Here is an 18380-nt window from a genome sequence, read left to right as displayed (position 1 = left end):
TTTTCTTGGTGGGGGAAATGGATTCAATTAAAATGATAATTACTCCTAAAATATTTTATCTTCTTGCTATGTTACCGACTCAATTCCCTAGGTCATTTTAATGAAATTATTAATAAGCTTTTCTCTAAATTAATTTTCAATAATAAAACCCCTCACATCAGTTATAATACATTGAAAATAGTCAAATGTAATGGGGGTTTTGGGTTACCTGATTTTTTTAATTATCACAAAGTTTTTATCTTAAAGGAAAGTTCTCTTTTGTTTACTCATTCTCAACTTACTAACCCTCCCACAGGGCTTCTTATAGAGAAAGGATTACTAACACCATTTCCTTTGCTTACGTTAATAAAAATGTCTAATTCTTCAACATTACTTAATAAATCTGTTATTTTAAAAATCCACTAAATTAATCTTCCATGATTTAGATTTGTTATTTTAGTTTCCCACACCTCGAAAAAAATCATGATATAATCCACAGTTAAAACTATTCAGAACCGTACAATTTTGTAAGGATTGGATAAATAATGGAATTTTCTTCCTTAAAGACATTTACAATAATTCTGCCTTTCTCTCATTTAAAGAATTGGAACAAAAGCTTGGTTTACCTTCTTCTAATTTTTCCAAATATGAGCTCTTATGTAATTCTATTTTAGATTCATTTTCTGGTAATATTCCCTCAAATAATACTTCTGACTTAAAAGTTTATATTCAAACAATGACTACCTTACCTCATGCTGTATCCTTATTCGATAAGAAGATGTATAATTTTCAAGGGAGTAATATCGGTATGATTTCTAACTTCTGGAATAAATAACTATCATTATCATTATCACAAGATATTTGGTTAAATGGGGTTTCAGAATGGCTTCCTGTGTCCTTATATCAAACCAATCATTATATTCCCTTTAACTGTTTATGGAATCCTATAAAATTATTTCAAGCTAAGCTTTTGCCTTCTATTTGCTGGCCTTGTAAATCGCATAGGGGTTCGGTAAAAAATATGTTTTATGAATGTAATATTATATTTCAATTTTGGATGGAGGTTTGGGATGTTATCAAATGTATATTAATTTTTTCTGAAACATTTCATTTACCACTTTGATTTGTAAATCTGCTGTCCTTTCTATGAATATGTTAGTTCTAGAATCTAAACTTTTTGATTTTCTAATTTTAGCAGCCTTTAAATCTATTACGGCCAGTTGGAAAGATTCTTCCGCATTATCAGTACATACATGGTGGTCATGGATAGTGTTTACTAGAAGAGGCGCTAGTCTATCTTAATCAGGTGTTATTCATAATAGTTCTGTATATCATTGATTTTGGAAACCAATTGATCACTATATAACTACCCATTTTTAATTAATTCCTTTTCATTGCTTTATTTATTTCCATATTTATAAGTTTTTTATCGTTATTAATAGTACCTCCATTCTTAGTTTTTACATAGATGATAATATATATTCCTCCCTTTTTCTTTAATTTTTTTTTTACAATTCTTATTTCCTATATATTACAGACATTGTTTAATCTTTGTATATAGGTACTGTTATTCCACTGTTAATATTAATAATGATCTTGTATAAGTACTTAGTTTGGTGCAATTTTTTGTGTTGTTGATCTCCTATTATGAAATTCAATAAAATATTTTGAACACAAAAAATGATAATGTTACCACACCTGCTTTATTTATCAGTGGCGATGCCGATGCTATGAAAGAAACCATTATTTATGGAGTTACCAGGCCTCCTTACTGATCTGATCGGGGCAAACAAAATGAAATGTCTCACATAGGCCAAAAGGATGCATTAATTATGTGATGGTGGTATAAGCACTCTTAATTTTGAAGCCTATTATTATACATCACAACTGATATGGCCCATGCGATTGCTTAAGAAGGTCACTTGTTATGAGGCTATGGACATTGACAGGGTGGCGAGGAATACTAGGGCTGTTGATGGGTTCTCGTAAAGATGCTCTTAGACACATCAGAGCGGCTTATGTAGATCAATTTCGCTGGCAAAAATACATGGCTAAGCTGGGCAGAATCACGCCGTATACACTCAACATACCCCAGGGAAATGTATTACATTGATTGGGAGGTTTTCTAGGAGGCCATGGTGAGAAGCAAGGATGATCAGGGTGAGAGATCTGTATCGGAGTGGTACTCTTGCCGAGTTTGCAGCATTTAGCGAGGGCGGTGACACGCCTGTTGCTTATTGAAGATACTGAGCAAGAGCTGTCCAATACCTGCCAACTTGAAGAATAATTGCACTGTGTGAGAAGGGGCCATGGCATTTTAAGGGGTATGGGCCTTGTACCGGAAAATACCTAGGAGGCACTTTTGAACCCCATCCCGCCCCCAAACCCCATCCTCCCCCCCAAAAAAGAACCATGCCAAGGCTTGTGACAATGTCCTGGGGTGCTTTCTCATCCCTTAATAGATGTCGGCAGTTCAAAGCCTCAAAAAACAAGCTGGAATACCACTATTTACAGTGGTTTTCAGCTCTTCTTTACTGCCACCGTGTGATATTGGCTCCTCACCGGGTGACCATGTGATGGTAGACAATATTGTGTGTCACACAGTGGCACTGTGTGAGTAGGCAGGTATGCGGTCAGTACTGCTAGATCAAATACTTACTCTAGGGGACAGTAGACATTCTGAGACTGCACTGTATCGGACTTCAGCACCAGTATTTTATAATGACATTTCCCAAATCAAAGGTAAACGGGAGCGAGACCTGGGCAGAGAGATTTGGAGATAGAATGGAACAAATCTGTCCACTATCCCAATGTAGTTACCAGAAGTCAAAAGTTAAAATTCACACAGATCATCTTTCTACATCAGACATACCTCTCGCCACATTGTGCAGCCCAGATCTTCCAGAAAGCACAAGACATTTGTCCTATATGTAGACAACCCCTGCCAGGCTTCGTCTACACAGGCATGCGATCAGATTCAGACATATTGGTCTTCAGTGGTCCAGATGGTGGAGGAGGTAGCCGGGAACGTGATGGTCGCACAACATGCTTTTTGTCTGCTGGGCATACTGAAACGAACCACAACAGCCAAATATAAAGGTAATTTTATAGATTTGAAATTTATTATAGCGTACCAACATAGCGATGGGATGGAAGGACTGAACTGAACTGTCCCGTGCACAATGGTTCACTGACATACATAAGTGAAGAACTTCTGAGCTGGCAGTGGGCTATGTGACTCGAGGCTGGAGCACCTCACCCTGCGCTGATAGCGAATCCGCAGGGTTTTCTGGCAGTGATTGAAGCCAAGAGTGACGAATTGCTGCCTTGAGCACTCGGGTCCTGGATTGTTTGATTTGGGGGACAATTTGTGGATATCGTAGAGGAGATCTAATGCCCCGACCAGGGCCGGAATGGCTGTACATAGCATTGGGCGATTCCTCGGGACCCTGGAAGGGTGGGGGCTAGTTTTGTTACTGGGGGCCGGTTTTGCAGCGGTGCTGCAATATCGGCCCCCAGTAGCTAAAGCAGCAGTGCTTCACACCTGCAGATCCCCCGCCCCATGCTCCCCTATGGCTGGTCTGACAGAATTGCCAGTGCTGTTTTGGGTTTTCGGTCTGGCCCAGCCCCTGACGTACCACAGATTCGCATGAAATGGAGGTAAAAGAGAATGTGCAAGTAGAGATCGGGAGCCCTAATACGGCATGTATATGGATGTGTGGGATGACATTATACTTGTCTACGTGAGTGTTTACGGTGAGTGGGGGAGTGGAACTTGGGGACATTTACTTTGACTACGCTGATAAATATGATAAATATGAGCTAGTAGAATGGACAACGTATAATTGACCACTGTATCTTTGTTTGTTGATGTATTTTATGTGAACACCAATAAAAGCAATAAAGAGCAATTAAATGAATAGGCTTTAAAATAACAAAATCACATCATAATGCCATCAAAGATAGCGCCACATTGTGCTGCATAATTAATCTTTTCTTTCTAACTTTGTCAACCCTGCAGCATAATTTGGCCCTCCAAAGCTGTATCGTACCAGTGGCCCTGGGTATGATGCTATCAGAGAAAGTAACTTTTGCAGAGAAAGTGTGGTGTGATTTGTTACTTATTTTCCTTTGCCTATACAGCAGTTTATAGACTGTGTCACTAAATCAGCACTGCAAAGAAACAAACACATGGAGTTAGCGGAATGATAACTTAAATATATAATAATCACCCTGTACATATAGAGCAGCACGGGACCACGTGACTATGTTACACATATTGTAAGTCCAAACCCAAGAAGAAAAGTCTACCAACCACAAACCTAGAAATATAACTTGTTTTAGCTTTTCTTTTTTAATTTGAATAAAATTTGAAGCAGTTTCACTGTAGTTATCTCTGACACCATATCACAAAGGTTTAACATATATTCTTCAATGAATAATTCATAGAGAGTAAAACACAAAATAATGGGAATCAGGGGAGGCCTTTCCAGGCTTTAAGAACCAATGTTTTTACTCAGTAATATAAACCAGTTCCAGTCTTCTGATCCATCTGTCCATGAAACTGTGATATAATTTCTCTCTTACGCTTTTACATTTTAAAAGGAAGGCGTCCGCCAAGTCTCTTGTACTCGGAATTAAGATATAATGTCTTTCTTCTCTTTCCATTTGCCTGTCTCTGGACATGCTCATTCCATCCCCACCATATCTCGTGTAAGAGTTTTTCCAATGCTTGGTTGCGTGGGCATTTGATGTGTAGCAGTGCTCCAGTTCAGTAAAGCTTTCACATATATAGCAGCAAAGAATTCTCACTCTGGCTGCAGTGGGGCAGCTATTGCATTGGGCTGAAGGGTGTGGCGGGTGCTGCAGTCCCTCGATGTTGCCCTCTCCTCCTCTTTTTGCCATCTCTTTCTTTATTGCTCCTGTTTCTGTTTCTGTTCTCCTTCTTTCCTTGCTCATCCTTTCGCTCTTTCTTTGGTTGTCCTTTCTCTGTTGGAGAGAAAAATAAAGGTGAATGAGACTGCAGGAATCCCCATTATGGTTTAGAGTTGCGTCATTTTATCGAAATCAATATCTCTTTGATGACATCACAGATGGTGGCATAACACTACCATTGTTCCCAAAGACATGACATTTATATTTCTTTTTTAAGTAGTCTGCATGGAAAAGTTGGGGCTGCACTATGTACTAGGCACAAACCCCCACCTGCTATGTTCTGTTAAACATTTAATTATCATATTGGGAAAATGGAATTTAAAAGAAACATATTCCACACTTAGGGCCTCATTACGACTGACTTCTTAATTCTGAAGGGGCCAGTAACGTCACTTTTCGGCCCCATAGGAATTATGAGTGCATGGAAACCGCAGCTCTTAACCTTCACCCACAGATTTCGGCTGCTGAACACAAAATGAGAAATTACCAGAGAATCAGACCCGGAATTGCGTATACTGTGTGTAATTCCTCATGTCTTAGTGGACCCTAAGGGTCAATTTAGTTGGTAAAGATTACAGGAATCGCTGTTAGCATGAGCTGAAAGCCATTTTGTACTTGGCAGCCATCTTAGTTAGCCATGTGCTTGCCATGTGCTATCACCCTCTTCCAGAGCCTTGCACATGCTCAGAAAGGCCTAGCTAGTAGGATTCACCTGCTCCTAGTATGTAACTGTCAGGCTAATCTTGCTGATGTAAGGAGAAATATCTCTCCTCCCACTTTGTTGAGCAAGCACATTTTGTATAGCCATATTAGTCAGTAAGTATTCTTGTATGTGCCAGGACCTCCCCTTGGTTTTATGCTGGCTATGTAACCTATGCATATATAAGGCCCCTGTTCTCTGTACTCCTTAGAATGCCTCCTACAGTGGCTTAAGGGTACTGTGTAACGCAATCTCCCTCATGTGAGGTTAATAAATGCATTGTTTTTATATTACAGCTTCCGTGCCAATTTCTTCTGTTTTGGTTTAAGGGCCAGGTGTATCAGTGAACCCCTTAGAAAGTTTCTATTTCTTCATAGTAATATAGTAGATTTTCATGAGCCCCCAGAGTTAGTAGTACCCCCATTGGCAGCAACTCCTTGGATGTGGACAATATGGTCCATTTCCTGGCCACTCATAATAAGGGCTAAATAAATCTAGACTCCTCAATGGGCACTGGTAATGTAATGCTGTTGACAGCGCAAGCAAACAGCAACAAAGGGGTAGCAGCAGTTACCCCCTGATGCCTATTCAATGTTATGTCATATAAATATTCACTTTTATCACTCTCACAAAATATATCACACTGCCAATTCAAAGCTATTCTGGATTAGAAATACAATAATGAGAAATCACAAAAAACTATTTAATATTGCATTGACAGCAATGAAGAAACAATTTTGAGGAATTTCAAAATGATGGAATGGTATGTCTGAGACTTTCCCTTACCTTTCCCCTGACTCTAAACCTTTAACATAAACCACACCGCCTACCCTGAGCCTTGCCTTTAACAAAACCATACTCTAACCTGTTTTATAACACTATTAACAACCTATTTTAACAAGAATAATAATATGCATTTGCAGTTGTATTTTGGTTACTGACTCTGTTTTCACAAACTACCACAAAACTTGGAGGAGGTCTGTTGTAAGACTATTATCACTAATTTATACAGGATATCTCTCTTTGTCTTTTATTAGGGTGGCGCAACAAAGGATAATTTGGTAAAATGAAAAAGAGAAACTTGCATAATTCAAAAACTTCCCCTTTCTTCATTTACAAATGTAGTAGTGAATGCATTAGATGTTTATTTTCCATACTCAAGCACAGTAAAGAAGTGTGAACTGGCCTCTGTCATGCACACGTAGAGCAGGCATTTTTTAGAGAATCTGTGCAATACGGTAGTATAGAACTCTGTAATGTGCAGAATCAAATAAATACAGTGAAGCAATGGGCAAAAATATGAAAGCTCAAACTTAAAGACTATGGGTCTCATTTATATGAGTGCCCCGCTGCTCTGAGCTTGTCACCTCCCTGAGTAATCCGACCTGTAAAGAAAGAACCCCTGACATGGAAGAAAAGGATCAGTCGGTAATTGAGTTTATACACAAGTCAAACACACCACACACCGGGGGATCCTGGAGAGATATGTGAGCCATTCATCTGGTGTGGGTACTAGTCTTTGAAACCCATGCCATGGTATGTAGATTTTGGCTGCAGCAATTTATTTCACTATCTGCCTATGGTTCTGAATAGTCAGTGTGGGTAAGTCTACTGTTGTGTAAAATGGCCAAGTGTGCCAATGGGGAAATACACATGCAAGTAACTCTGGTCAGTTTAACCCAGACACCTTTCCAGTATTAGTGTACCATAACACGTGGAGCAAGCCACAATACCCCAAAGTATATCTTTTTCAACTAGGGTGTCCAAATAGTTTTGCCCTGTATAACTTCTATGCGGCCCCATGCCAGTCAATTAAGACAGTGAAATACAGAAATCTAAGTCATATTCCTGTTTTTGGCCGGACCAGTCATCTCGGAAGTATTCCGTCCTCAGACAAGTCTGCCAACATAATCTGGATGCACATCGATAAGAAATCCATATAGAACAGACAACACCCTCAGTTTATGTGCCATAGTGCAAGATATTTCCTTTTCCTATATATATTTCAATCAGCACTAGGCCTCTGTAGCTGCTGAGGCAATGTATCAATTGTCTGTGCTTAAAACTGTTTGAGTCATCTAATCCATAGTACGCTTTCCATACATTCAAAGCATTTAGGTAGGCCATCATGCATCAGGTAATCTACAGAGAAGATTCCTTGCAAAACTATTACACCCTAAAAAATGGGTCATCGACTATCTGTAATCTAGTATTATGCCAAACAAGGGCCTGTCTATGCACAAATTGATTTAACCTGAAGTGTTTGTGTGCTGTCCTCCAGTCAATGAGCACAGTTGTGACACTCAAGTTGTCCAAGGTTGGTATAACAGACTTGTGGATATACATGGGAGCGTTATCTGTGGGAATCGGAAAAGGAACCATTCTGTACCCACCCATGTCAGAACTTCTCCGTGTTGGGGCAAAAATGAGGACATCTGTATAGATGATGTGCAAAACAATATATCTCCTTATGGAGCACTTGGAGTACCCAAAAAATAGCATGGGCCCACAGATTGGAGAGTTTGAAGCTGGGTTTCCTTCCACTCCACACATACGAACTGATGTTGGAGTCAAGTTGGGTCAGTCATTTCCTTTGGGTTAGGATTAGCAAATCGCAAAAATGTAGATGAATCTCTGTTCCACCATCAGATTAAGTATATGCGCCTATGCTATAGTGACATGTTCAAATGGGATGATGTCTCAAATGTGTTCTAATCAACAGTGAGCTAAAGAGTTCCTCTGCTATTTTTTCCGGGCCTTTGATAATGGATATGCCAAGGCATATGCATCCCAGGTGAAATTCTCATATGCTGGTCTTGGCGATGGAGTGGGACATGGGTAGGGCTTCACATTTACTTCAATTCATTTTTTATAAGAAAACTGGGCAAAGGACTGAATCAAGGCTATAATGCCTGGGAACAAAAAGATGGGTTTGGAGAGCATCAGCAAAATGTCATTGTTATATCAAAATGAGGAGTGGGCGGAACCCACTGAGTTTTGCAAAGCATTTTGCAGAGTTACAGTAAGACCCTGCGAGATTCTGTGGAGTTCCACCCAGCCCTATGAATATGTAAAGGGGCATTAGTTGCTTGCAGGAACAAACGGCTATAATGGAACTGAATAAATAACACAATTGTTTGCCTAAGATTGAGAGCATTGAACGATATGTTTAACAACCTCAAGTAATAACCTGACCTGTCGCTACCAATCTTAACTCTCACACCAGCTTTCTGCTCAACTTGATGGCTCGGTTGAAGGCCCTCACCTGCTCACAAACTGAAATCTCTCAATTGCTGGAGGCCTTGAACCTTGGAAGCAAGGCTGATTAATAACTTCCATCAGATACTACCCAGTTGCTGTGTCACAATGTGGGTCATATCAGCATTGGTGTTCAGATTACCATTATCCAGTCAGCCTAAAGTTTCACTGAGAGAGCGAACAGATGTCGGGTCAAAAGAGCAGGTGTAATAGGGGACAATTCCAACGGGCTCCTAGGTTTCAGGATTTCCGGGGTTACAGGATCAAATCACCACTATTGTTCCACCAAAGGTATCATAGGCCTCAATAAAATGTCTGCATCCAGTGCTGGGCATAAGCATCGCTGGACCACCAGGTTGACAAATCCACTGGTTCGGGCAAGAGTGCAGAGCGAACTTCTCCAGGGTCCGCTGCTATCTGCTATCTCCCAGCGAGTGGTGGACCTCAGCGGAGTGTCTGACTGATCCTCCGGACCCTTGTCAGGGATCACCTCCCATGGGGAGATGTTGATTGTTGTGGGCCTTTCTGTGTGCACCTTGGGTCCTCTTTGTCTTTTAATTTCTACTGTCAGAGTATCACTATCCAATTTATATGTAATGCTAATCCTTCCCTGTGTACTCAAGCAACAGTAGCCAACATTGAAATGAGACCCTTAGAAAGCTTAAATACCTGTTATATAGAGTTTGGCCAAGCATAGTTTATCTCCAGACACAAAGTCAATGACGAATAAACTTGAAGCATTCTCTCTTTGTCAAGAGTCCTAACTCAAGACGCGTGTGCTAAGAAAGCGGTTTAAGGTCTTACTTGTTTATTTCTCAAATTTGCACAGTACAAATCTGTCTTCCAGTGGACGTTTCCTTAAATGATACATTATTATAATTAACGTGAAGGATCTTTTTCTTGCCAATAAAAAATATTCTGAAAGTGCTATCAGAGCTGAAATGACAGCATCTTCCATGTTTAACCTCCAAAATGCATGTTTGGCATGACATATTGAATTATGTCCTGCTGCACTGGTCTGAAGCGTCAATAAATGCCCTTTCCCCGAGCTGCTATCTTAAACAGACAATGACCTACTATGAAATAAAACGCATCTAAGAAACTCATACAGAATGCTATTACAAAATTCCACCCATGCAGAGCAAATCTTTTAAACTGACGAGAAGAGAACATGCGCCAACTATCATCTTCCACTTCTGAGAGCTATCCTGTTTGTTAAATGCCTTCTCCCTCATGCAAGGCTTGTGCCACAGCAAAGGTTTCTCATGATAGTAAGGACATTTAACAAATGTATAGCCCATAAGGCGGTTACAACAGCCCACCCAGTGAAGGTGCATGTTTTGAATTAACCAGAGCGAAACTTAACAAACAAGGAACATTGGAAAGTTGGGCAGAGGCCCTATACGAGCTATCATCCCCCTCTGCCAAGCCACTGTCGTCAGCTGTCTTCAAGCAGACTCCCAATATTCCAATATTATAATATGTGGTCGGGGTTTGTCATCTCGTGTAGCATTTGCATTTGTTTGATCGGTGTTCTATGTTCCATTGCTGATTTCTATCATGATGCTGCTGTTTTTATTATGTATATCCAATTGGACATTTCGTCCTGTGATTTGTCCAGAATGCAGTTTTATTGTTCTATGCACAGTGTGCATACTTTGTCTGGCCTCTACGCCCTCTGCATGTCCTTTGACTTCACCATGGTATTAGTTCTGTGAAATGTTTGCAAAGGAGGTAGATATGTAAATCTGGCCCTGGTGTACTTGTGCATTCATTGATTCTTTACCCCTGCACTTATTTCGTTGTGTGTTATAAAAGGAAGGAGATGTGTAGTGTCTTATCCTGGTGCGAATGTGCATTTTTCATCCTTTTACTTTTTCACTTGTTCTGTGTTGTGTTTGCAAAAGAAAGAAATATGTGGTGTCATGTCTATCAGGACCAGATGCCTCGTTGGTTAAAAGGAGCACTTAGTAGTTCCTTTCGCTCAGTAGAGCAGGGCACAAGCAACGTACATGAATAATATTTATTTTCTTCTCCAGAGTGACAGCATCTGCAGCAAGCCATTTCAGTGATCTAGTTCAATGGCACACTGCAGGCCTGACCTGGAAGAAGGCCAAAGCGGTACCTTATAAAGTAAACTTTTAAGTACCTGGACCACTCGGCCTACAGGTAAGGCTGGTGCTTAAAAAGTTTGTACTCATTTAAGATCATCCAGACGTGAGTTCTGAAGGATAAGTTCTCTTTGTCTGTAAGTGCTGAGAGTTTTTTCATCATGTCATTAATTAGTTTCTTAAAGGCAATTGGAGATGGGAAGCTTTCCCATATTGGTTGAACACCCAGATCGTCAATGGCCAGGTCTGGGTACTGACGAGAGGGGGCGTCTTTTCTTGTTTGTATTTTCTGTCAGATCACAAGACACAATTGGTTTGCTGGGAAGGACTTTACTCTAGTCAAAATTATTACGTAGGTCCCTTTTCGTGCTATTAATTGGATTGGTAGCCAAATTCCAGCCTTATGTGAGATGGTGAAGTGTTAGGAGGGAGACAAAAGAGTGATTTAAATATCTTCGAGGAAGATCGAATTTAGTATTGATGCATCTCTACCTCAGAGGGTTTTGCTTCCATAAGATATACTCGGGGTAAGTTTTGCTGCTATTACCTTCAGCAGTGGCAAGTAGCTTGGGCTGTCCAGGGATCTTTGTAAGGTGTGGAAGGAAATGAACAGGATGTTGCCTTTCCTCAGCCGATCCATCCTGTGCTGGTGGAAGGAGCCCCTATCATCAAACAGAACTCCTAGGTATCTGTAAGTTTTTGCGGGCTCTAGTTGTTGGCCTTGCAAGTGCCATTTGTGTATTTCCTGGATTCTGCAGTTCACTTCTATGACCTTTGTTTTCTTCAGGTTTTTTGTCTTACCATTGACTGCAGAGTATTGAGACTATTTGTCAATGAGACGAATTTTGTCTGGCTGAGGAGGATCACATCGTCAGTGTACAGAATGTTCGAAATGTGCATTCTCCTAGTTTTGGTGTATGAGCGTTTACAGCATCCAAGGCAGGGTCAGGTTTGCCAAAAAGAGGTTGAATAGATACAGTGCCAGAACACAGCCTTGTTTTAGTCCCTGGAAGGTTTTTATTTTCCTAGATAGAAAAGAGCCGTCCCCAATTCTCTATCTTGCCCAGTGCCCATATATAGCAGCTGTATTGATATTAAAAAGTGAGCCAGGATGCCCGAGAGTGCCATTTTCTTCCAAAGGAGGATACGCTGCACGCAGTCGAATGCGGCCTTAAAGTCTACAAAGTAGAGGTAGGTCAGTTGCTTTTTCGACTCAAGCTTTTCCATTATAACCGATAGAGACAGTATGCTGTTTGCCAGGCCGGCCCCTTAAGTGAATCCTGATTGGTTAGGCGGGGACAATATGATTATCTTCTGCCCAAAGTAGCAAATCCGCCAGTAGCAGTCCTGCAAAGTGTTTTGCCTCGGTATCTCAAAGGGTGATCAGAAGGTATTTTCTGGCCAGTGATGATCAACACTTGAAAATTGGTTTCATTATGAAACCCTTCCAAGAATCCAGAATGGATTCTTGCAGCAGGGCACTGTTAAAAACTGTCATCAGGTTTGCCATCCAGAAAGCTGGATTGGATTTGTACAGCGCTTGTGGAAGACCGTTCAAACCTGGGACCCCATCTAGTCTGCTCTTTTGGATTGAATTGAGTATTCGGTCTTCAGAAAAAGTAAGTGTGAAGTCAGCCGAGATGGTAGTTGTTGAAATTTTAAATCCCTGCTCATGAGAAAGAGGAAGAGTGACGTTTAGGGATTCTTTTAAATGTTCAGTTAAGAAATTGGCCCAGCTAGTTTCAGTTAGATTTGAACTTGTGGCAGCGGTGGGGGCTCTGTTTTCTTTTCGCTGAGGTGCCTTTTTTTGGCCCAGAAATGTTGGTTTGTTGTTATTTTCAACGCAGAGACAGAACGCGGCTGGTGGAACTCCAGAATGCCAGTTGCTTTGCGGTCGGATGAGGGTTGCGCTACCGGTTGTAAGTCCAACGTGTTTTGCCCTTGTTTGATTTAACTCTAACCTAGATTGGAAATGGGGCACCATTTGTTAATAGCAATCTGGGTGGCATTTGCAATACCAATTGAGCAAGGGAGAATTGTGGAGGTGATGACCTCAGTGAGAGTAGCTCCAAGTTGGTTATCGAAGCCAGGCAGACTCTATGTTCTCTTCCTGCTTAACCTTTACTACTAAGTTCAAGGGCCCTGTACAGGGCTCAGGGTTTGGTTTGGCTCATGAAGAAAGCTGTTGTCACTTTTGGGTGAGATAGGAGCTGGGAGTAAGTGTGCGTTACATGGGGGGTGAAAAATTACCTGACAGTGCCCTTTAGAAAATAAAATGTTTGTGTTATTTTTGTAGATCTTTCAAACATGTGAGCCACTTGTGAAATTATTGACTGTTTTTCCCAAGCTGGTAAGGCTTTGATGCATTTTGTTAATAACAGAGGGGCATATTACCAACAGTTAGCGATATTTATCGCTAACTGAGCTTAGCGTTAGTTTTTTTAACACCGCGCTTCGCCCAATATTATCACTGAGAGAACGTCCTATTACCAACGTTTATCTCAAAAACGATAATATTGCAGGCGTTAGCGTGAATATCGCTGGAAAACCAGCGGTGTTCACTCATTAGCGTGCAAATGCTGTTAGCCATGTTATCCACCTCCCATTGGATAACATGGCTAAACTGGTATTTGCAAGCGTTAGCGTTTGGCGATATTTCCATCGCTTCACCTTTCTTGGTAATAGGCGATAGCGAGGTTAGCGACTGCTGTCAGTCGCTAACCGGTTGGGTACGCCCACTTTGCATGTCATTAGCGATAAATATCGCTGACATGCAAAGTGGGCCCCAAACCTCTCGCTATCGCCTACAAGCTGTCGCTAACTGGTGTTAGCGACACCTTGGTAATAGGGCGATGGAATTATCGTCGCTTAGCAGCCGAAAACTGCTGCTAAAGCGGCGATAATTCAATATCGCCACCCTTGGTAATATGCCCCAGAGTTTGGAGCTTTTTCTTTCTTCTTGTCAAGGGTTGTGGTGCCCTTTCACTGCCTGACCGCATGGTGGAGACTTTGGAACTTTCAGACCTTTTGAAGCCTTTTGCAGGCCTTTTCGCTGGGCCACAGAGCTTTGAGGGGAGGTGAGCGTGCAAGGGGGTGTTGCCCCGATGTTTCATTCAGTCCATGCGTCGCGCAGTGCCAGCAGCCTAGTGCTTATTTCCCTTGTTCCCTTTACACCTGAGGTGCTTTTTGCTGCTGTCCTATGTAGATTTCTGGGGCTATATGGTATACCATATTGCAGTCAAGCGCCGATAAAACAATGTATCATGCGCCATTTGAAGCCGTGGAATGAGCTTGAGGGTTGGGCACTTGAGGGAGTTATTCAGACTAAATGCAAGGGGCTAAGGGCAATATGAGCAACAGAAGGGCAGTCCACGCTGGTGCCGCCTTCCTCTGCAGACTGTGCTTCTGTGTGGGGGAGGGGAGGGGTGGGGGGTGCAATGATTCAGTGCAGCTTTATTGCCTGGAGGAGGGGCACGAGGACACCTGAACACCTGTTATACCAGCCCAGCCTCCTCCCCGCTACAACTCTGACCTATAGCCCTCAAAATGTTTAGCTTCTTTGTAACTTTTTCCCCTTCTTCCCTTCTTCTCACAGCGGATTACACAGCAGGTTGCACAGATCTCTGCTGAGGGGACTGCTGGGTTGTTGAAGGGGTGTAAGGGGGTTGAGCAACTCCAGTTGCTACATGGCTGCTAAGCAGCTTCCTGGGTGTGCCAGTGCTGCCCTCTTCCCGTTTGCCACGGGCACCGTGCAGGGGACCCCGGGGCATGTAGTGAGGGTGTGAGAGGGCATCAGCATACCAATTCTGTCCGCGCTTCATCACTCCAGCCCCTGCGTTCCTGTCCTTCGTAGAATCGGGTCCTGGCAAGGGTCCTGACTAGGGGCTTGTGGTACAGACACAGGCCAGACACCGGCTGCAGGGTGCTGCAGGCTTTGAGCCATGGGAAACTTTGTGGTTTGTAGTGACAGCATCTGGCATCCGGAAGCGCGGCTGACTAATCGGAAAAAATCCAGGACCGGTTTTGCTATTTTTAGGGCTCATCAGCCAGGTATAGTTTGGTTCCAATGGCACAGTGTGCATGGGACCCATGTCTGGGCGTATCCATCCAACTTAGGGTGACACACTGTAGTATCCAAAAAGTGATGGATGGAGTGCTTGAATTGCTCCAGTAGAAACAGTCAAGCCTATATACTCGACTGATAAGCTATAACTAGGTCCAGGGTTGCTTGTGTTCCCGTTCATGGAGGACCTGGCCTGGCAGTTCCCGGCTGGACTATTCCCATTGGAGCAGGGTCAAGACTGATTTGCATATGGCTGGGTCCAAACTGAGGTGGCATGGTGTGCAAAATAATAATGGACTCGGATGCGGCCTTAAGGAATTACCAGTGGTTGAGATTATTTCAAGCATTCCATCCATCACATTTTTATATACTTTAGTATGTCTTGGCAGCCAGCAATATTTTTGTATTGTAGAAAGAAACCCACAAAGTGGGAATTTATTTATGCCATATAAAAATCGAGTAGCTCAGTGTATTTATTTCTTGAATGTAAGGGGGTTATTTACTATTTCTACGCCTCAGGTCCATCATGTCTTGCACAGTGGTCCCAGACAGGTCAATTTCCATTAGAATGCCCCCTGTTAATAGGGTTGCCCTACCAGCACAGCAGCAAAGGCAGATGGGTCGCTATGAGTAATTGACAACCAGTGAAGCCTCCACTGTTGGTCAATCAACAGTTTCCCACCTCTGAGCAGTGTTGTGGACAAAAATGCTGGCGATTGTTGAAGGGCTCCTGCTCTGCTAAAACCTTCACCAATCCCCTACCATTAAAGAGTCATATGCTCTTATCACAGCTTTATTTTCCTCCTAGGTACGGTTACCGTTGCTGGTGGACAAGTCCCACCAGCCTAGGAAGTGACTTGTACTTGGCTGCTTCTAGAAACAGAGCTTTACAGAAACCCAGCTATAGCAAGCACAACATGCAGCCTTCCCATTGGCTGGGCTGCACCATGGAGAGCCGCGGCCTGTGCAGGTAAGAGCGGTGGGGCCGGGCGGGGGTGATTTCAACAGACAACAAGGAGGGGAAATTAATTATTTATTTCATTTCCCTCCATAGTCATCTGTCGACCCCCCCTCCCCCAAACCGGCCCCACCACACTTACCCGCCACGGCTGACCGTGGCCTGTACTTGGGTAAGAGAGTTCGCTGTTAGGTCAGTAGGTCAGGTAAGTGCCAGCACACTGCTCATGCACAGATCTCAATAGAAGGAAGGTCCTCATGTCCATACAGCAAGGTAATGCAATCACCATTTGACCCGGGTGACCACTCAGGTGGGGATACACCATATGTCAGTGCTATAAATACAGCCCTCCTGCTGGGAGGGTAGCGGTGACCCCTCCTGCTGGGAGGGTAGCGGCGACCCTCTGGACCTCTAGTGCCCATCCTCCTTCCACCGTCCCTGATCAGAAGACACAAGGAATCTGAAAAAGGTGAACAGGGTCTGAATCTGAGCTACATGATCTCCTCCGCTCCCTGTACATCTTGTGTAGCCACAACTTGGGCGCAGACTCAGCCTTTTGTGAACTGGCAACACTGACATTTGTTGGCACTTGCAACAAAGAGAAAAAAAACACCGAACAGCTCGTTCTCAGGTGGCAGTGCCACTGTGTAACATGCTTCTTGCATTGCTCCCCAGGGTTTGCAAGACAATAAAAAGAACATACACAAATTTGCAATTTATTTTCCAAGGGTCCGAAGGGGAGTGAGTTGCCCGCGAGGATTTTGCAACAGGAGATAGGCAGCCAAGAGCGTGGGTGGGAAACACAGAAGGAGGGACTTTTACTCTTCAGTATTTATTTGCTGTCCGTATGTTTTACGGTCACACCAAATACATTTCACAGGATGTGTGCTAGTTTAAAGCTGTTTTCACCTATTTGCTTCTGCTTGGAATAGCACAGCTAACTATTGCCTCCCACAACTTTGCAGCCATAACCACCCGGAAAATGCTTCAAGGAACTCACGCAGGCGGCCAGCTTCCATATTTCACGTTGCCACCCCCTGCATTTTTTGTTTCACAGTTTTGACACACACTTATTCATGGTGCATCCTCCTCAAAAAAGATTGTTAACTCCTTCTCGAAAGGAAGGATGTGTGGAGCAGCCTGTGAGGCCGGCACACACTTTAATGTGCTGCCCAAACGGGGGGCGGGGGGAGGAGGGGGGGGAGAGAGAGAGAGCGTGCACCTGTTTAAAGAGGAGCATGGGACACACAATTCAAATTCACGGGTGCCATATCATGTTCATGAGCACCACGTACCACTTTAATTTAAATTTTAGTTGTATTACTCTGAACTTTATGCTTCTTGCCTTTTTACCTTTATCATGACATTTTTATAATTTTGAATGGTTCTCCGTGTGCTCACCAGTTTTCCTTCATCGTTTTTTCTTGTAATTGTTGTCCTTCGTTAATCTCCCCTTTAATTCATTACCAGAGATGGTATCCCTATGCCCTTTCCGTCCCCTACTGTCACTTACCTTTGCTTCTCTTCCAATCTTTCCCTTTTCCATCACATCCCTTGTCTCTTTTAGCTTACTTTTGCTACTTCATCCCACATTTTTATGATTTCAATTTTGAAATGTTCAATTTCGAAGTAATAAAGTGTTTTGCAAAATACCCATGGGCATGCCAGGGAGAACCCCTGAATATGTGTGACTTATTCATTGCCAACACTACACAGTCATGGTTTATTTGGGTGTTTGATTGCACAATTGGCGGGGCTAAGGGCTGGATTTAGGACAGGCGGTAGTCTGAGTTGTGACCAGCAGAGGCGCAGATTCTTGTACTTGTGCCCAGGCCTCATGCTTAAGTCCTGACTACTGAACAATTAATAGCTTTGGCCTCCCCGTAGCTAACCCAGTGCAAAAAGAATTCCACCTGTACCGCCAAAGATAGGCACCCTAATGCCATTCATATAACTGTTGTTGTTGTGCTTCTAATAAAATTAAACAAACAGTGCCACCATGTGGCAGCTGTTATAAGAGCCGGTGGTGACATTAAAGTGCCTGTGCTGAGCACTGGAAAGCACCGTCTCAAATTAAGCACTGTATGAGGGGTACCCTGAGAATGCCCACTGAAATGCAGAATTACCAGTTGAATTAGGAATACTGCACTTGATTTCCCTGGTGATTTCCCTTTTTTATGGATTGATTTCACAAGGTCAGGGCTACCTATGTGTTTAATGTGGAGAGAATGTGGCCTAACAGCTAGGTTGGTCGACCTCGGCGCTGGGGAATTGGGTTCGAGTCTCAGCAGGGAAACTAAAAATTCTGTGATTCTTGGCAGATCACTTAATCTCCCCATGCCTAACCCTCCACCTGTAACATAACTGGTGCTCATG

At 42.7% G+C, this 18380-nt stretch overlaps 1 protein-coding gene across 2 annotated transcripts in view; it reads right to left on the bottom strand.

Moving 5' to 3' along the window:
* Window positions 1-4314: 4314 nt before the first annotated feature.
* The window catches only part of RSPO1 (R-spondin 1), a 545108-nt gene continuing 531042 nt past the window's right edge, over window positions 4315-18380 (bottom strand). Inside the window, exon 6 of one of the 2 annotated variants that reach the window (XM_078683781.1) lies at window positions 4315-4968. In XM_078683781.1, coding sequence (XP_078539907.1) covers window positions 4811-4968 — 158 coding nt within the window. In that variant the 3' untranslated portion in view covers window positions 4315-4810. The remainder of the gene's footprint in view (window positions 4969-18380) is intronic. The other variant, XM_078683783.1, reaches the window with a different exon arrangement.

Source organism: Lissotriton helveticus, chromosome 3_1, assembly GCF_964261635.1.
Source record: "Lissotriton helveticus chromosome 3_1, aLisHel1.1, whole genome shotgun sequence".
NCBI classification, from domain to species: Eukaryota; Metazoa; Chordata; class Amphibia; order Caudata; family Salamandridae; genus Lissotriton; species Lissotriton helveticus.
Note: the sequence above shows the minus strand (reverse complement) of the source record. Positions and strands in the feature narration are given on the sequence as shown.